Source organism: Labeo rohita, chromosome 20 (genome assembly GCF_022985175.1).
Source record: "Labeo rohita strain BAU-BD-2019 chromosome 20, IGBB_LRoh.1.0, whole genome shotgun sequence".
Taxonomy (NCBI): Eukaryota; Metazoa; Chordata; class Actinopteri; order Cypriniformes; family Cyprinidae; genus Labeo; species Labeo rohita.
This window is the reverse complement of record NC_066888.1, coordinates 6,445,052-6,465,901: the sequence shown is the minus strand read 5'-3', so window position 1 is coordinate 6,465,901 and position 20,850 is coordinate 6,445,052. Positions and strand designations below refer to the sequence as shown.

Genomic DNA, 20,850 nt, shown 5'->3' with positions numbered 1-20,850 from the left:
ACACAGGCTCAGACTATGGTAACTCATTACAGTTTAAAGCAGGCCCGGGTGACAGCATGAATCAGTCAGCATCTTCCATGCATACTGTAAGCGGGGAGCGAAATACAAAGGAGGAGACGAAGTGAAAGAGAAAGGAGAGAGGAAATGAAGTCGGAGTGCCAAGAAATAATGTGCATCGGAAGAATTTAGCCTCGGGCATGGCGCGCTCAGCCCGTGTCGGTATCATTAGCGTATTTATAATTCAAATGTATGCCTTTAATAATTCAAGCGCGCTGCTTTTCAAAGAGGGGCGCGGGAGATTATGTACAGACTGATGAAAGGAAGGAACTTTCCCATCTCTCCTGAAAAGTAAATAAACGACCTCATCATGCAATGCGCTCTCATCCTTTGCCTTGGAACATTTAAGTGCATATTTGCAATTATTTCCGAGTCCTTTTCAAGTACGCGCAATGTTTATTTTGCCTTTTTTTTAATGCGGTTGGTATTTATTTATTATTTTGTGATCGCGTTTGCATTTTCTTGTTGATGCATCACGCGTTTGAGCGTGTTTGCGTTTGTGATATTCAACTCTAATATCGCCTATTGCTTTTTTTGTTAAATATGTTTGCTTTTCCATCGACAATGAGGCTCCGCTGAGAGAATTCAAATGCGAACTCGTTCTCCTCGTGTAGGCTTCGCACGGTGGTTTTCAAAGACAGATGCACCGCTAGGTGGGGATAGAAGGTAAAGCGACTTTGAAATTGATTGTTGCGCTGGAAAGCACGGCACACGTGAAACTGGAGCCCAGCGGCAGGTTTGCAGGACTCTCGCTGGATCTGAAGAACTAGAAGAAAAGTATCGTGCGGCTCAAGCACACATCCTGACGGGTCAAGCAAAGGTCAATACTTTTGAAATTAAAGCGGATTATCATCCTACCAACATGGGCGAAGAACACTGACATTTAAAGGTAGTTTAAAATCGTATCGAAAATGGTGATAACAAATTTAGGATTTTTTTTTTTTTTTTTTTTTTTTTTTTTTTACAGATAAAATACAATTAAAAACCCTGATTATAATTATAAAATATTATTTAAACAAGGTATTGTTTTAGTTGTAAAAGCTGTTTGTTTCTCAAATTGTTAGTATATTTCCTAAATGACTTACATTGATATTAAAGACGGCGCTTACCACCATTCCGTTAATCTAAATTAAAATAACGATTTATTTTTATCACGCCGCATTGCAAGTTTATATAGAAAATTATTTGTTACTCTCCGCGTGTGTTTGTAGAAATGTCGCATCTAAATACATAAAAAATACTCAAAAACCTGCTTAACGATATTTTCAGTAGGATCCTCGCAGTAACACGTTTTCAAAAGAATTTTGAAATAAATGCTCAAATCCCGGCATTCATTTTTAAATGAATAAATTAATGGGGACTAATATAACCATTTAAAGGAAAATAAAATATTGCATTTTACAGATATTACAAAAGTTAAAAACTAAGGGTGTACTAAAGAGGAATGCTGTTTAGAATGTGGCCAAAAGTAACATTTATTGTTTATATCTCTGTGTTGCTCGATAAAATTTTATATGTAAATAAAATAAGCAACATTTCTAAAATACGTGCTAATTTTCTCTCTTTTGTTTTCTTTTGTTAATATATAAAGTTAATTGTTTTAAGCTGTAAAATATAACTTTAAAAACAACATGATAAAAATTTGATAAACAATTTTAAGTAATTGTAAATTATCACATGCAAAGCTTCTGTACACTAATTCAGCTTGTGTTTTTATTCCGGTCGATCTCGTTTCCTTTATAGGCGTTTAAATATGATGATGAGACAGTCGTGCAGAATTCCCTCAGTGTCATTTATGCGCAAAAGCGCATGGGATAAGAGGAAGATGTATAACTGCACGGGTTTTATAGTTTCCCATTTAATATCTAGGCTAATGTTCCTTAAATTATTTTTTTTCCTAATAAAAATAATACTAAACGTGAATCTATAATATTAAACTGAACGCATGTTCAGACAGTTTTTACTTAGACTACAAGTGCAAGACAGCTTAGTCTATTTAGTATTATTCTAAAGAGTCATATTTACAAAAGCTAAAACAAAAACTAAAAACGTAAAAACGTGAACTTATTCATTTAACTTCACTATATATACTTAATAACTTATATATGTGACGCGCAAGTGCTAAAAGACAGTTAAACAACGAAGCAATCAAAATTTATAGTGTGTGGTAAATATATTTTCAAAGGCTCTAATGCTGTGATGCTCAGCAATTTGTTGAAATACGGTCCATTCCCAGTGCGACTCGGTGCACTGATCTGATTTTAGCACTTTTAAAAATAAAGACACTCCACCCCTAGTAACAAAACGCAGAGGATGGTGGTGCGTCATCCGTGCGCGTATCCAATGTGAACACTCGCTGGCAGCTCGTGGTCATTGCGCTCTTCTTTCTCTTGCTTTATGTAGAGGTGTCGAGCTGGTAACACCCACCACGCTTCCCAGGCTCAGTCATCAGGGGTTCAGTCTCTTCAAGAGGAACCTGCTCCAAATCACCAACACAATCCCAGTCGAGGCAAAGCGTGGGTCGCAAAGAGGGACCATGAGATCCGGATAGTTTTTCCTTGCAGTGTTTGCCATGCCAGACACGAACATCCCAGAATTCGGAAAGGTTGTTCTGACTTCGGGAAGTCTGTGAGGGGTAAATTGCATTAGTTAGTCAGAGGGTTCAAGTGGAAGCAAATATTTATAATTTACCTAAGGTAAACGTGTCGGAGTTTTATTTAAGCATATTCGTAAAAGTGCATTTGGCAATACTGCTTAAAAACTAAAAGTGGCTGAAAAAGAAGCGATCAGAAACTCTTCACAGGACATGCTCTATCATCTCAACGGATTACCGACAGCTCAGTCCTCTTAAACCGGATGCACAAAAGGAATTAAATCACTCAAATTGCTTCCTCGTTGGATAAGATCACAATTTGCACTTAACATCAACAGAAGCGTCATATGCTGATGGCTCAACGGGTACGTTCTCTTCCAAATCCACCGCGTAAACAACTTAAGTTGTAAACTTTGCTCACAGTTTGTTTTTAATATGTGTATAAGGTTATATTAGATGAACACGCGTGTGTGTTTTTGAGTTGCATATGATACAGTTTCTGTCTGATGCAGTACGAAGACCTTGCCCACTATGGTGGCGGTATGGATGGAGTTGGGGTTCCGACGTCGATGTACGGGGACCCGCACGCACCTCGGCCCCTGCCGCAGGTTCACCATTTGAACCACGGGCCACCGCCACATGCCAACCAGCACTACGGGGCCCACGCACCGCACAGCATCATGCCCAGCAGCATGGGCTCGGCTGTCAACGACGCACTTAAAAGAGACAAGGACCAAATTTATGGGTACTTTATTGCAGCCATGCTTAATATGATAGTTAACACAATTTTTTTTTTTTTTTTTTTTTTTTTTTAAAGACGTGCTGCATTAGTAGCCTACACCTGCATTTGACAAAGTAATTTTTTTTACTTTATTACAGTCAGTAAATTTCTATGCACATACGATCTTAAAGAAATGTCTGTTGGTTAAGCATACAGTAAATTCATCGGACATGTAAATACTCCGCTGCATAATTAATCTTTAAAATAATGATGTTTATTTTTATTTTTTTATTATTATTATTTATTATAAAAATTACAGAGCGCTTTTTGTCACTATCTGAATGAGCAATTTTAGTGTGGCCGTCAATCAATGAAAGTAGCAATAAAACTCCAAATACTGTCATCAGAATGATTGCTCAGTTATTGATATAGTGTTTTGATCTGTAAGTTTATGTAAATGTTTATATTGCATCTTCAAGGCATCCGTTATTTCCGCTTCTGGCGCTGGTGTTTGAGAAGTGCGAGCTGGCCACATGCACACCGAGAGAGCCCGGAGTCGCTGGAGGAGATGTGTGCTCATCCGATTCATTTAACGAGGACATCGCTGTGTTTGCCAAACAGGTAAAGTATTGATTGAAAAAAAAAAAAATTACATAAGTATTTTTAACGTTTTAACTAAATATTCGGTCATTCCAATTAAGTGAAAATTTGGTGGAAAACCCAAACATGTTATTTGTGTTTGGTGTATTGAAAATAAAAATCCGTGTGTTTTTGTTCTAACAAACTTGTGACTTTTTTTTTTTTTTTTTTTTTTCCAGATTCGGGCAGAGAAGCCGTTATTTTCTTCTAATCCAGAGTTGGACAATTTGGTAAGTGTGAGATGTTGTTCCGCACAGATTTTGTTCCAGGTAAAGTCGCTTCAAAGCTCCATGTGAGGATTCTTTGAGTGAAAGAAAGGAAGCTTTAGTGATTTATGAGGCCGCGTGTTATCAGAGGGCGTGGGGGTCTTTGCCCTGGGCTCCCTCAAAGCATCGTCTCTGGAGAAACCTATTTACACTTCTGCTATTGTCATAACATTACAAAGCCAACACAATATCAGACGTGCCAAGTTTTTGATTTGAGTGTGATTTCTCGCGCGTATAGAATAACCAGCGTTTGATGTTTTGATGTTTGAAGTTTTTTATTAGCTTAATATTACTATTAACCCATTATTATTATTGTTACTATTAGTATAATTAGGCCATTAATGGTTGTTGTTAATGTTAGTATTTTTTGTTGAAATGTTTAATGCATTATCTTTCTCTTTCCATAGATGATTCAGTCAATACAAGTATTACGATTCCATCTTTTAGAACTCGAAAAGGTATGTTAATTATTTTATTGTAATTTCACATTATTATAATTTTAAATTGTTCGAAGAACAAACAACTGTACGAATAATTTTTTTCCCGGTTTTTAATCAGGTGCATGAACTTTGCGACAACTTCTGCCATCGGTATATTAGCTGTTTGAAGGGCAAAATGCCCATTGACCTGGTCATTGATGAACGGGATGGATGCAAGTCCGACTTCGACGACCTCTCAGGATCCTCGACAAATCTCGCAGATCACGTGAGTTTTAATTGGCTTTCTATGACATCATAAAACAGGCCAATTAGACAGTGGAGCTGTTTTGTATTTACAGTACAGGCAATTTATGAAGAACACTAGTGATGTTTCCAACAAAGGAAAGACTGAAAATCAAAATGCTTAGGTTTTTGTATTGCCTCAACCATGCATTTGCCTTTTTTTTTTTCTTTCTTTCTTTTCTTTTTAAAAGGCCTCCATTATTTATTTCCACAATATATTTAGTCATAAAGAGAGAGAGCATAAGAAGGAGGAGTAATTACTTAGTTACATATGCTAATTTATTTAAACAACATTATCTAAATCCATTTCTCTTTGCACTGATATGAATCATTAAGGCATTGCCCCAGGACATATCTTATTTTAGAAGAGGTATGATGATGACGATCATGATCATGTTGATGAAGCCCGTCGTGTTGGGTGCAGGTGTTGCTGAGGGTCAGGGTTTTCCCCCCACTGTCCGGCCCTCTGTTAGCCCTAATGATCAACGTTACATTTGCACGTGAATGCGCTATTGTCTTTGAACTGATTGGATTGTTATTGTCAAGCAGGAGGGGAGTCTTTTTTCACTCAGAGACCAACAGTGTGTTCTTTACAGTTGTGCTTCCTATTATCAACGCACCACCCCCTGTCACATGAACAAAACCAAGAATTAAGAAGAACAGAACTTTGCATTCTGCTTAGTTCTGTTCCAGGCCGAAGTGGAAAGAGAGGTGTTTTCCATAATAAACACACATATTAAAACTGCCGTTTTGTCATTTGGACTGACGTTAAACACCCGTGATAGTTCCTACATTACAGTCCTTCTCTTTTCCATCATGTTAAACGTTAGATGACTTTCTCCATCCTCACCAAATAGATCTGAACCGCAGCTGGCGAGGTCTAACCGTCATACCTTCACTTGGTCAGCTGAAATTTATTTGATGAATATGTACCTTTGTACACTTGACGATAACTGTAATCTTTTATTGATGCTCCTGTGATGTCTTATCGATTTACAAGTGTGCGGTGTGACACAAAACAATTTGAATTAGGTGATGAAGGGAGACAGTGGCCTTCTGAAACGTTATTAACAGCACACACACACACATAAACACACAAACCCACAGACTGCTTTTGTGTGTCCTAATGAGAAAACAGTGAAGGGTCTTATTCACACAGCTTTATTGTTGTAGGAGCTTATTCTGGCCTTTCTTAGAGCTCTTTAGCTGATCACCATCAGGCAAACAGCTGACGCTAAGGGCCTGAAGAGGAACGGCTGCTGTTTGCCTTCATGTTGAGCCCGTCTGAGTGCTTTGTACCCTGTTCTGGATAAAAAGGGGACGCCGCTGGTTTCTTGTGAGCATTTACGGTCGGACATCAGGAGAAGCAGTTACGCTGGTTGTAGCTCCATAGGTCTTGTGTTCAGAAACATATTCCTAGCTCAGTTCAGTTTGATCAGACAAATTTTTAAAGCACAGACATGGTAACTTGGCATTTTTTTAAAACTGCTGTTTTAAAAATAGCTTGCATATGTGCTAGTGTTACTAACGTGGCCTTCTTTTTTTCAATGTCTGGATGTTCATCTACCTGAAACTCAGAATCCAGCATCCTGGAGAGACATGGACGACGCTCACTCTACTCCCTCAGTCGGCACCCCAGGACCCTCCAGCGGGGGACATGCCTCTCAGAGCGGAGACAACAGCAGCGAACTAGGTAGGAAAACCTGTCCATTTTACTATTACGTCATGATACGCTTTGCTGAAAATGCGGTTTATGCTGTCAACTTAATTCGTACTCTAAGCTTCAAGTGGTATTTTCGCTTGAGGTTGGATTTTAAATTATGTTTATACGTTATGCACTGACAAAAATGGTGACTTAAAAATGCTGACGTCTAAATTGGTTTTATTCAAGTCAAAAGTGTTATTAAATGTCACTCAATCAACCTAAAGCATGATATGTTTTGTTGAAAAGGCTAACAAAGTTTATGCCGTCATCTTAATTCGTACTCCAAGCTTTAAGATGGTATTTTCACTTGAGGTTGGATTTTAAATTATGTTTATACATTATACACTGAAAAAAAGGTTAACTTAAAAATCTATTTTTTCCCGAAGTCAAAAGTGTTATTAAATATAGCTGAAATTATAAAAAAAACAGATTAAATTTAGTAGAAACACTTTTAGCAGTGCACAACGTAGTCTTTTAATTTAATATTTTTTTTATGCCTATGGTTGTAAACGGCGTTGGCTAATCAAAGTCATATGTGTCATTGTTCGTGTCATCATTGCGACGCTTCACTGAGCTGGTTTTACGATTTTCCTGTGGACACAATAGGTGTTTAATGTTCTTGAAAGGTTAAGGGTCTAATTTAATTTACCAGGTCTTCCATTTGCATGTCACTTTTTTTCCTTTCCTAATTTATATTGTGAACTGCCACTCCGTATTTATTGTTCCTTAGTGCTGTTTACCTTTTGGGTGAATTTTGATTTAATTATTGTATTTTTTTTATGACTAATTGCTTGACTTAAAATAGCCTTCAGGGTTTCTCACCTCCTTTTAACCATCAGACATCAATAGCCTGACCATTATGCAGCACAATAGCAGGATGTTTTGCAAGACAAGAGAAACCAGAAGCAATAACCAGCAGCCAGATTGTAATTCCTTGTGTGACAGTAAAAGACATCTTTAAAATGTTTGGCATAGCAGCAATGCCAGTAGTGCTTCTGCAATGCTACTCTGTATAAAAGAGAGAAAAGCATCAGGGTGGTGGCATTTTCCCCACGCCGGGCTTTTTTTAAACAACAGTGGGGGGACATCCAAGGCCCACGGCCTTTTGACCCCAAAGAGCATGCATTGAAGAAGGGGAAGAGGAATGACCCCTGCCGGCCTGAAGGACAGAGCACTTCAAATACTAGTCACAATAGAGGGTTGATATCTGGGGTGATCAGAGGCAGAGGTTGGGTTAGGATCAGGGACATCTACCTGCTGCTCCTCCAGGAGCCACTTTGGATCGGTGTTCCTCCCTTTATCATTCAAGAGCTCGGTAAAGCAAACACCTTTTCCATTACAAGTGAATGGGGGGTGTTACGTCAGTCACCCAACTCCGGTCCAAAGGATTACTGGGGCTCTTCAAAGCACCTGTCTCTTGTAGGGGGGTCCCTTTGTTGCTTGCACATCAGTAGAAGTTACACTTGTTGAGAAACCTTCATGTTAGGTCAGGCCGTTGAGTCCGAAGAAGAAAAAATCAAGGTGCTCCTCACAGTCCGAATGGTTCTAAGAACTGCTGACTCACCGCAGGGTGAGTTTGGGATGGTCATGGGGGGTTTTCCACAGCTATCCTAAACATGTGTGTGTTGGTGGGAATGCAGGGCCTAGGAATGTCCATCACAAAAGCCGAAAGGGAACAAAGGGAAGCTGCAGGACATTCCAGGCCAGTGTTCACCTCGAAGGCTACTGAAAGACACAGGATGTTTACATCTATATCTGAACCTTCAATGGAGGTTAAATCCCAGCATGAAGCGTAGTGGACCAACAACAAGTGTCAAGAGCCGATGCCTCCGCGTTTTAGCCGTCAATACCACCCGACTGTGGTCCAATCCCATGTTCCTCCAGATCATATCATGGCCACGGGGGACAAGAGGATAAGAGCATCTAATCAATATGCTTTAAGCGAAACGATTAGCGAGAACAAAATCATCTGCGTTCGTCCAGTAATTATCCAGTCTGTTGCGTCCAGTAGTCAGAATTATGACCCCTTTGGAGAAGTATAGTTTGTGATAGATTGAGGTCATGGTGAGCTCATTAAGCAAGCAAACAGGATTTATTCTGTGATGCGTGCGGGGTGGCAGTCATCAGACCCGGCTAGTTTGCGCCGGGCCCCTTTGTCTCGGGGACATTCATCTATCTCCAGTTCATCTAATTATCAGAACAACGCAGAGCGTTTTAGCTTTGGACCTTGTCATCTCTCGGATGCTGAAGGTACCGTGATGTGACACGGATGCCGTCAGGGTCGGCTTGAAGGATGTGGGAAACCGGTGGAAAGATTCTACTTAGACATGTTTTATATGCATTTCTCCGCAGAACCCCTTCAGAAGTTTTGCTTTATGTACTGTATGAGGGAAAGTGAAAAAAAGGAAGCAAGGAAGCTAGAAGCCTCTTCTTCTCCATGTCTTAGGGTGCTGTTTTTCTCTAAACAGCCTGAGGGCTTACTCCAGCCTTCCTCCAGGCTGCTCTGGCCCCCCTCTGCGCTGCGCGTGCAGACTCCGGGTTCGGGGAGTGAGGTAGGGCTCAGGGAGCTGCAGAGAGCAGCAGCCTTTAAAGAGAGTGCAGTCACACAGGCTGCATGGGCCAAGTTGCCAGGGAACAGTCAGAAGCGATTAGCGTCGGGTTGGATCAGCCCTGCGGCCTTCGTTTTCTGGAACAGGAGGAGAGAGGCTCGAGGAGAAGGGGGGGAAGAGAGTGTTTGAGTCTTCCTTAGATGTAAGGATCTCACCCAGCTCTCTTTATCTATCATTTTCTCCTTTTTCTTTTCTTTTCTTTTTTCTTTTCTTTTCTTTCTTTTTTTTTTTCTTTTCTTTTCTTTTTTCTTTTCTTTCTGTATCTATTATTTTATTCTAGTTTCACCTTTACTTTTCTTCCCTTAAAAGTCATTTTTTTTAAATAGTTTTGATTTATTTATTTATTTTTAATAATTTGTTTCTAACACAATTTTGATATTTGATATTTACAAACAAACTTTTTTTTTTTTTTTTTTTTTTTTACTGGTTTTACTTTCTTTTCTGTTACTTTAATTTTCACTTGTTCTAATGCATTTTTGAAATCTTCAAAAAAATTTTCATAAACATAATGAAAACATCATCTCACATGACCCTGGACCACAAAACCAGTCATAAGTAGCACTGGTATATTTGTAGCCAATAATCCATTGTATGCGTCAAAATTATTGATTTTTCGTTTATCATTAGTTTCTTCATTTCTAATCATCATTTAAAATGAACTTATTTTTTGATTAGTAATATGCATTGCTAAAAACTTCATTTAGACAACTTCAAAGGTTTTTTTTTTTTTTTTTTTTTTTTTTTTTTTTGCTCAGATTTCAGATTATCTAATAGTTGTATCTAATAGTAATATTGTCCTATCCTAACAAACCATGCACCAATAGAAAGCTTTTTTATTCAGATTTCAGATTATTTATTAATCTCAGTTTTAAAAAAGAATCGACCCTTATTACTGGTTTTGTGGTCCAGGGCCACATATTTCTTTTTTATTATTTTAATTGTTGTCCCATTGCATAGTTCTCTTTTTTCTTCTTCTTCTCTTTCAGACAGAAAGTAACTTTCTCATTAATCTTTTTGATATTTGATTTTCATTAACAAACTTAAAACCTTGTGTCTTCTTTTCTAACGTATTATAGTATTAATTTTCATATTTATGATTTTTATCTCTGTTAAATTGATCTGGATATAAAATATTACTGAGTATATTACTAAACATGAAGCATATTACTAAATATTATTAAGTTTTGCTAACCTTTTTGCTATTTGATTTTCATAAACAAACTGAAAACATCACTTACGTTATTTTCTTTTTTCCTCTATTTTCTTTTCTTTTTATATTATTTAATGTAATAGCTTTTTATTCCCTTTTAAATTGTTCCAAATATAACACATAACTTTTTAGTAGAAATTCATGTTTTCTTTCCTCTTTTCCTTTCTCTTTGGTTTATTATGATTTCTTTTCTCTCTTCTCTTTGTTTTTACTTTTCTTTCCCTTTAGGAACATAATATTTCTATTATTTTTTTCCCTTCATATTCACAATAAGCCCTTAGCTCTCTGAACCAGTTAAAACTGTGGTCAACATGCAAACTCCAGAAAGCGTAATGAGAAGAAACAGCAGTCTGTGTTGTGTAGACAGACAGTTTGAGACCACTGCCCTGCCCTTGACTTGCATTTTGATTACGGCATCAGTCAGCCAGCCTGAAGTCCATCTACCACCCCCCTTCTTATATTCAAATGTCATTATTCATTAACTGAAATATTAATGCATGAATATGGCGCATACAGTCGCCTTTGATTGATGCATCCCCAAAAACAAGGAGACACAGCAGGGCCAATCTTAAGAAAAGTAGGGTTCCTGTCCCGCCTCCGGGGAGGAGTCCCTCAGATACATTATTCACACACCCTCCGGGCAGGCTTTCAAGGCATCTCTACCCTCAGGGCAAGAAAAATAAGCATGACTGTTAAAAGTAAATCATCTTGCCTGATGCACAGTTAATGGAAGCGGGAGAGAGGGATGGAAAGAAAGAAAGAGAAAGGAGGGTGGGGAGGAGGACAAGACGGAAACCTTAGTTTAAAAGCGGCCTCCTGCCTGGCTCTGATCTTAAAGTAGATTGGATGGTAATGGAATGAAAGCAGGCTTGATGTTATCAGAGAGCTCACAGTTCAAAAAGCATTGTTTGTTAAACATCAATTGATCTTACAGTAGAATGCTTCATTCACGTCATGTCGGAATTACCGTAATTACAAGTTTCAGAATATTAAAAAAAAAAAAAAAATCATGTATTATCAAACTCTCAATTACTGTTTGGAAACTATGATTTTTTATGAATGCTTCAACTTCACTTATTTGACATTATGCAAAATAAATTAAAATAGCACCTGCCTGAACTGTTAAAAATAGTTGAGTAGTCACTTCAGCACATATGTGACCCTGGATCACAAAACCAGTCATAAGGGTCAGTTTTTGGAAATTGAGATTTATACATCATCCGAAAGCTGAATAAATAAGCTTTCCATTGGGATATGACAATATTTAAAAATCTGGAATCTGAGGTTGCAAAAAATCAAAGTACTGAGAAAATCGCCTTTAAAATTGACCAGATTAAGTTCTTAGCATAGCATATTACTAATCAAAAATTAAGTTTTGATATATTTACGGTAGGACAAAATATCTTCACGGAACACTATCATTACTTAATTATAACCTAATGATTTTTGGCGTAAAAGAAATATTGATAATTTTGACCCATGCAATGCATTTTTGGCTGTTGCTACAAATATGTTTTTGTTTGCTTTGTTTTGTGGTCCAGGGTCACATATTTGGACATTTTATCATAGCCAGTATTATCTTTTTGCTATGAATATTTGCAAATAGGTGATGTATTTTATATGCATATTTTAATATATGAGTTACTTATGTAACTATCTTTTTTTTTTTTTTTACATTTTACAACTACATAAAAAAAAACATATTTTTTAGGTTGTCACACCTATAGATGTACTCAAAATGAAGCATTAATATCTGTAGCTCATATAGTAGTACATGGTGCTAACAACGTTGTGGTCAAAGGTTCGATTCCCAGAGATAGCATGAGCTTCAGTAAATAACTAAAATTAGCTTTTAAACATATTCTTGGAAGGGAAGTGATGACTGTGTTTAGCTGTAGCGTGTGTACGTGGCCACTAACTAAACTTAGTTATATCTTTTCAATGCTACTCTAAGCGGTAAATTAGCGGTTAAGCATCATATGTTCAGTCCCTGCACTGTGTACCAGTTACTAACTTCTTAAGTCTAACACAGTTTTCTCAACAACCGCTAACAGGCATTGCTTTATTTATGTTTTTCCCAAGTTTTTCGACTTTATTTTGAGTGCTAATTCAGATCAGATATTCTCTTTGCAGTGCCAAGTCTCCATTCCCCATTCAAGCATAGAGCCTGGACATTCATTACCCCATGTCAAAGACAGAACTCACATTGAATTAATAGCACTGGGGTTGGTGCAGAGCCTTCCTCGAGATCTCTGACATTGAGACAGCGAGAGAGAGAGAGCGGGAGAGATCTCGCTCTGTTGATTAGCGTTCCCTCTCACCGCATGGATACTCCTGCTCACCGCGGTCCTTGTGTTACTGTTGCTAATCAAAACAAGCCCCCCCGCGTGGCTCTTTCACATCGTGTTTGTGAGTGGCACTGGTGATCGGTCTGAATAAACAACTGAAGGTGATGTTTTATCTCATTAAAGTGACTTTCTCTCTCTCTCGCCCTTGTTGTGTATCAGGAGATGGCTTGGATAACAGCTTGGCATCTCCGGGAACTGGGGACGAGGACGACCAAGACAAGAAACGGCAGAAGAAGAGAGGAATCTTCCCCAAAGTGGCCACCAACATCATGCGGGCGTGGCTCTTCCAGCACCTCACGGTAAGACGCTCTCAGATCTTGGAAGTTGGAAGCCTTAGGAAAACGGGCCAGAGCGTCCAGCGCGTCCAGCGCGTCTCTTGGCGAATTAGCTCAATTCCACCGTTCTCAGCTCAGCGACCTGCATCAAAACTGCATTAAAACTAGCAGGGTGTGTTATTATCTGTCTCTCGGCCCTCCCATCCATTTCGCTTGTCAAAACCCAGAGCCCTATTTGCCCCGGGGTGAGTACCTTTCACCAAAACTTGCTGGTTTTGGGTTGATTTGTGGCATTCTCAACCCCCTCGAATCTCGGCGCGTTTTCACCGGTCCACCTCATCGAATTCCCACCATTCTCTTGAGTCTTCCTGTTTTCCATTCTCTTTCAGAATTCCTGCACTTTCTAAGGGCTACACAGGTCCTGTACACATAGTAATCCTTTCCCTTTTACCCACCTTTAGAGTTTAGAGATAAAAAAGGAGAGCCTAATTGAATTATCCTCTCTCTGTTCCCAGCTCCTTTTCAACGCGATTTGTGAAGCAAAAGTGTTTCCCATTGCAGGATGTGTCCTCTGACAAAAAAAAGTGTTAGAGGGGACTTTGGCCTTTGAATGGCCCCCATTGCAACACCCAGGCGATCATGCATTCATTTGGGGTCGGGGCTGAATGAAAGCTGCAGGATTACGTTTTGTCGGGTTCTACTTTGAGCCAGTGTGCGACGTTTGAGATGGGGGGGGCTCTTACATATGGTCTAAGCCTCCATCTTTTGTGACCTATTCAGAGGTCTGCGATAAAAACCCCTGTGCTGCCAATCTTAAAGAAAGGTGGAACATTAAGATTCAGTGGAACATTACAGTTATAACTGTTAGTTGCACTGGAACGAGATAGAGAGATCTCCTTTGGCATGCAAATGCGGACGAGGAGGGGGCTTCTTAAGAGACATAAGTGTAATTCAGGCAAATATGAGCTTGCTTGGACACGTAGGTTCCTCGCTAAACTTTAGCGAACAATCACGGCGCAACCTGCTGAGAGCTTTTTGATAAGAGTTTAAAGATGGATCCCAGAGCACAGCTCGCAATTCGACCGTCACCGGGTTGTGTAGAAAAGGGGCGGAGCTTACGGTCATTCATCAGCACAATGACAGCTAGCAAGCCAGGAGGTGAGCAGGGAAATCTCCGTCAGTGTGTGAGAGAGAGGGAACGAGACATGTAACAGGACTCATCCCTCACCAAGTGACCACGGGAGGTGAGGCCGTGACAGTGCCAAAATTGGTGCACACCCACGACCCTGCGCTGTCTATACATTCACCCCTGCCTGCCATCTGCTGCCCTCCCTCTGCACTCACAGTGAGAGCAAGAGGATCAGGGGCCAGGGGCCACTGCGGGGCCACCAAGGGCCAAGCCCTATTCAACCCTAAACAAAACTCTCCATTGTCTCTCTTTCACACCCACTCGATCATTTGTCAAGTAATGTCAAATAATGTCAAACAAAACCACGAGCGCTTGGCCAATAAGACGCGGGGAAATTCTCAATCTCGGGGCTGCATATGGGAAGTCTATCATACATAATGATGTAATTTCCTGAAAGAGTCATATGGGATGCCCGGAGTCTCGCGTGGGGCGGGTAGACTTGATGCTTGCGGTCATTAGTCATTTAAACAGATTAGTTTTTAAGAAAAAGTCAGGTCATCTTGATTTGCTTTATTAATGGAGACTGCAAGGAGAAATACACAACTATAAAAAATGAAGACATTTACATGTTCCATTCATTATCGCTTTATGGATCATCAGACAGCAATGCTATTAACTACTTATGTTTTTTTTAAACATTAATATAATTTTTCTTTTTTTTTCTGTCTTGCAGCACCCCTACCCGTCGGAAGAGCAGAAGAAGCAGCTAGCGCAGGACACAGGCCTCACCATCTTACAAGTGAATAACTGGTGAGTAACCTTCGACCTTTGACTTTTGACTTGCCAGTTTGACCTCTCAGCACTTAGAAGTCAGGGTTAGGGATCTCTGTAACATTTCCATTTCAAGTCCGGTGATCCTGATTTCTCACACTATTATTAGACGCTGTTCAAAGCCCCAATGAGACAAATAAAAGTAAGAATAGGAGCAATGATGAGCTTTGCCCAGGGTCTCAGAGGGACTTTTAGAAAAGTTGTCAAACCTTATGTTGGGATATTAAGGAATGCTGTTCGGTCACCAGAGTTCTCCTGGATGTTTATTCATTTAGTAGCTTTCTTGTTTGTTTGTAAAAGATGTTATTGGAATGATCTCATTGCTAGATTCTGAATGAATGATATGGAGCATTACTGCCTCTTTCTGTTGTATATTTAGATGGGATTTATTTTGATAGCATAATTCTACATGGCTACAATCAACACTGTGCTAATGCAGACAACTTTGATATCTATTATCTTTGCCAATAGACATCGGATTTTATTTTTATTTAATAAAGTTTTACATTTAGATTTTTTTTCCCTCTTCCATTTCATTTGAATCTATATTTTCAATTCTGTTTGTATTTCAATCTTAGACACCTAAATTTGATTTAATTTATCATTTTATAACATTATAACATTTTAGTTTTGGTAGCATAAAGACATCACACAAATTTTGACTTACACATTTTTTATTTTATTTTTATTTTATTATTTTTTACTTTGTCTTCAAGATTAGGTTTTAAATTTAGATTTGCTTTCTCCTACATGACATTTTTACATTCATTTGCAACATATACTATCATAATTGCATTAATTTTAGATAGCATACACTACAATCCACACTATACTTATGTATGGTTTATTGGGACAATATTTGGTCGAGATACAACTATTTGAAAATCTGGAATCTGAGGGTGCAAAAAAACTAAATATTGAGAAAATCACCATTAAAGTTATACAAATGAAGTTCTTAGCCATGCATATTACTAATTGAAAATTAAGTTTTGATATATTTAGGGTAGGAAATGTACAAAATATCTTCATGGAACATGATCTTTATTTAATATCCTAATGATTTTTGGCGTAAAAGAAAAATTAATCATTTTGACCAATACAATGTATTTTTGGCTATTGTTACAAATATACGTGTGCTACTTAAGACTGTTTTTGTGGTCCAGGGTCAAATATATTGTCATAAATTGTTGATTTAGTTAAACAGTAATAAAGAAAAGACCAGTTACTCTATAAAAAGTCATATTGAATATATTTATTTATTTATTGGCATAAAATTGAAAATGTAAGATTTGTAACATATGATAACGTGTTTATTGCAACAAAATAAGGTGTTCACAAACATTTGGCTAAGACTCATTGTCTATGAGTAATTCCTTCCCCCAGTCCATGTCAGGGGCATTTCCTACCTCTCTGTTACGGGCTGCTGAAGCATATTAGTGTCTGAAAAGCAGTTAGGCTAATCATACCCTGAGGCTACTAGGCCAATGCTATATCAATTGAATATTTATTGAGCAATGACCCCTTTACTTGATTCGCTAATATATTGCAGCAAGAAGCACAATTAAAGCAAGTCTTAAACACAGAGGTTATCTTTAGACTGCTGAGGAAAGGAAAACACACAACAAATCAAATAAATCTATTTGTTTTTATCGTCTGCTACTATAAAATTCACCATTAAACGGAATGTTTCTCAAACGCAATTCGTAAAAGGTGTTAAAATCTCTTTATTAACAATCCCTCGGCTTGTTTACATTACAAATTAGACTATTTCTTTGGTCTGGCGCTAAAACAGTACATTAGCTTTTTTGTGGACTCCTGACAGGTCCATTAACCCAAAGGCCCAGGAGAAATCGCACTGCATTAAGGGATATTTTGCAGTAAATCATAGCAAAAAGCTCACAGTAGTAAAAGTCCCAAGTGTTTAAATAAGAGTAAAATATACTGTGGGTGATCGGTAATATAAATAGATTTAGTAAATGTGTTCCTTGTCTTTTCTTTGACAGGTTTATCAATGCTCGAAGAAGAATCGTGCAACCCATGATTGATCAGTCCAACAGAGCAGGTAAAGTGATGGTTTATTTTCTACCATCTTTACTATCAATGTGTGCATATATCACATATGTATTGTTTTTTGTATGTTTAGTAAGTCAAGGAACCGCTTATAGCCCCGACGGTCAGCCTATGGGTGGCTTTGTGCTCGATGGCCAACAACACATGGGTCTTCGGCCTGGCGGTAAGTTGCACTTTGATTATAATCGTGCATTAGTCACTTCTAGTGCTGTTATAAAAATGTTGAAAGCATTTGCATGTGTTTTATAGTTTTTTAATTTTCTTTCTCCGTCTCGCAGGTCCCATGGGAGGAATGGGTATGAACATGGGTATGGATGGACAGTGGCACTACATGTAAACGCCTCCCCGCTTCCCAAAACCATAAACGTAAGAAAACGCTTTGGTACTTAGAACATCCCCTCTCTTTCTCCTTTCACTCTGCGTGTGAAATCTGATTATAGTGGCAATTCTCTCTCCGACGACCCCCCCACACACACACGCACACATGCGCACACGCACCTTCTTTCCCCGGCTCCATCTTCGCTGCCTGTCTCTGACAGTCCACAAATCAAGACGTATCGCTCGCCGCGGGCGGCCTGGCATGGAGAATTTTATTTAATACCCACACTGTGCTGCCCAATGAGCCCCTCCATAATGACACTTACCTTGATTAATAGAGCTCTTTATATGTAAATAGGCACCGCATCCAGTTCTCCAATCGTGCCAACACAGCCCTTTCCTCTCAAATAACAACCTCAGCCTCTGCTAATGAAGGGAGAGGAGCGGGGAGGTGAGCGGAGGTTAACACCCCCCCACCGAAGCCTCAGACACATAGAGATATCAGGAGCCCCGGCTTGGAAGAGCCAGATACACGCAGACTAAATAATTTCCAGACTATTTAATCCTACCTTTTTTTGATTGAATTATCATCGAGTCGTTACTGTAATTGCGTCATTTAGAGGAATGTTTCCCCGTCCTTAATTCGCTCTGGTTAAACACCATATGCTGGTGGATCGTTGGGATCATTATGAAGATCTGTTTTCCTGCATAAAGCGGATTGAGACACATTTATGATTTTAGAGGCAGGTGTATGTTTTTTTTTAAAGGAATATTTTGAGTTGGGTGCAAATCAGCAGCGTTTGTGGTTGATAAGCACAAAATTTGTTTTAAATACAGCACTTACATTCTTAAAAATAGAAGGTTCTTTATTTGTATTAATGGTTTTATAAAGATCTTTTAACATCACTGAATCTTTTATTTCATGAAGGGCTCTTTAAAGTGGAAAAAAGGTTCTTTAGATTATTAAAATGTTCTTTACACAAAGAAAAAAAAAAAGTGGATATTTTAAACACTATTTACTGAAACCCCCATAATGTGAATTTGGCCATTTTTGAGAGAATTTTAAAGTAAAAATAAAAATATGAAGTTAATAATTGCATAAAAGCACTTTGTTGTAAAATATATTGTTTTTTTATTATTGAATTTTTGGAGTAGGTTTTACAAAAAAGTACTATTTCAGTCTTTCGTCTTCAGATTTTCATATTCAGTTTAATGTGTTACTTGCTATTTCTTTGTAATTATTTGTAAAATGTGACCCTGGACCACAAAACCAGTCTTAAGTAGCACAGGTATATTTGTAGCAATAGCCAAAAATACACTGTATGGGTTAAAATTATACATTTTTCTTTTATGCCAAAAGTCATTAGGATATTAAGTAAAGATTGTGTTCCATGAAGATATTTTGTCCTACCGTAAATATATCAAAACATAATTTTTTATTAGTAATATGTATTGCTAAGAACTTCATTTGAACGTTAAAAGCGATTTTTATTATTATTTATTTATTTATTTATTTATTCATTATTTTGCATTCTCAGATTCCAGATTTGCAAATAGTTGTATCTTGGCCAAATATTGTCTTATCCTAGCAAACCATACATCAGTGGAAATATTACTTATATGGCTTGGTTTCAAAAAATTTACCCTTATCATTATGGCCATTATGTTTTTTATGGTTTCCAAGGTTACAAATTTCTTATAAATTTTTGTGTGAAAATTATTTCTGCACTACTAAAACATCTTTACATTTTATTTTATTTTAATGTTTATTTATTTCTGTTATAAATGCCTTATTGTAACCTAGATTCTTGGTTATTTTAAAGAAAAAAAAAGGACATAATTAAGTAGACTTTTTTCTGAATCAGCACATACCCAAAATATTCCTTTAATGCTTCCGCAATGTGGATGTTAGTGAATAAATCTCTTAATACTGTATTTTTCACTCTGTATTCTAGGTTTTGATGGTGGCCTCAGGAATAGTCCCAGTGCTGGCCAGAGGCATGAGGAGTCACATCTCATTCATCCTCACCTGATCACGCCCCTGTCCGGTCACCTCCTGTCTTCACGAGACCTCCCGGACCCCTCATCATCTGGCCATCATATCTCCAGCCAAAGGACTGTCTGCAGGAGCACCAACATTACAACAACAGACTTGAAGCATTTGTGCCAAAAGAGAGACTTCTGAAAAGACAATTGGAGATCTTTTCTTTTTAAATTATTTATTTATTCTTGTTATACCGTCAAGAAGCACGGGGACCACACCATTTGTGCACTTTTGCTCAACCATAGAGTGGCCGCCCCAGACGCAGATAATTCCATACCTCCTCACCCACAAGTGCACACGCTCATATTAAACGCATTTACCGGTGGAATATAGTAAAAGATGCTAAATGCCCCCAAGAACTGAAATGTGAGTGTATGATGAGTTTTTTTTTTTTTCTTTGGGAAATGTTCTATGTTTGGGTTTGTGTCATCGGCTAGTTTTTAGACCTTTGCATTTATGATTCTACAAAGCTTGAAGGAAATGAAACCACTTGGTGGGATCATTATGGCACACATCTGACACAAAATCCAGTATTTGAAACCACAGAGTCTTCCCCACATAAGATGTTTTGAAAAGCATCTTTGAGGAAATGAGTTGTGCGTTTATTTGTCGAATTGGAGAGCAACAGTGCTCTTGTAAGGCTAAATATGCCTGGAGGAGTTTTTAAAACCACTAGAGATGTTCCATTGTACATAATTATGTAAATGTTATTTGTAAAACACATCAATGTCAATAGGCATTCAGTCGAGATCCTTTAAAAATGGAGATGGGATATTGTTGTACATTTTGGTCCGTTCTCACTCTTGCTTTTCTCTATGGAAGAAGTCGATTATATGTTTGTTGATGTACTGATAAGTTTGATCGATCCTCCCGCTCTGTCCATTTTTTCCTTTTAGGAGTCTTTTAAAGCAGTACAGTATTTCTACACAGTCAAAAGTCGAATTCTTGTAATAAATGCTTCATTTTCAAAATGTAAAATCTCTTGCTTTGAATGTTATTTGAATCGGTACTGACACGATAAGCAGTTGAAATTCATTTCGTCTAAAAATAACTGTTTTTATTTTGCAGATAAAATGCAGCTTTGCTGCAGCGTATTTAATCATTATTTTGTCTGTTTAAAAAAAAAAGAAAGAAACGCAAACAGAACGCCATCTCAAAATTTTTAGATGTGTAAATATCAGACGTGTGCAAACAATTATGAAATAAATTACTGGCTACAAACAAACTGAGAATTTTAATACTCCATAACTAACGTCTGCTGAAACGCGCATAAGAAGTGTAAAATAATAATTTCATATCCGTATACACTCCCT

General features: G+C 38.0%; 1 protein-coding gene across 3 annotated transcripts; it reads left to right on the top strand.

Annotated features, from left to right (window-relative positions):
- The first annotated feature begins 638 nt into the window (after positions 1-638).
- Positions 639-20,505, top strand: meis2b (Meis homeobox 2b). 3 transcript variants are annotated; one of them, XM_051137854.1, is made up of 14 exons: positions 639-946; positions 2,461-3,015; positions 3,163-3,395; positions 3,851-3,992; positions 4,190-4,240; positions 4,684-4,734; positions 4,835-4,981; positions 6,577-6,691; positions 13,030-13,169; positions 15,008-15,084; positions 17,109-17,167; positions 17,249-17,338; positions 17,454-17,541; positions 19,449-20,505. In XM_051137854.1, the coding sequence occupies exons 2-13, from the start codon at positions 2,998-3,000 to the stop codon at positions 17,510-17,512; spliced, it is 1,182 nt and encodes a 393-aa protein (XP_050993811.1). In that variant the 5' UTR covers positions 639-946; positions 2,461-2,997; the 3' UTR covers positions 17,513-17,541; positions 19,449-20,505. The 3 variants fall into 3 exon arrangements, with proteins under 3 accessions (XP_050993811.1, XP_050993810.1, XP_050993809.1); XM_051137853.1 differs by having other exon boundaries at positions 639-877; positions 17,109-17,338; XM_051137852.1 differs by having other exon boundaries at positions 17,109-17,338.
- Positions 20,506-20,850: the final 345 nt, after the last annotated feature.

Bases quoted from the DNA above. Each gene is read 5' to 3' on its own strand.
- meis2b (XM_051137853.1), top strand. The intron at 3,396-3,850 runs GTACTTTATTGC...TGCATCTTCAAG, and splicing joins GACAAGGACCAAATTTATGG to GCATCCGTTATTTCCGCTTC. The intron at 3,993-4,189 runs GTAAAGTATTGA...TTTTTTTTCCAG, and splicing joins TCGCTGTGTTTGCCAAACAG to ATTCGGGCAGAGAAGCCGTT.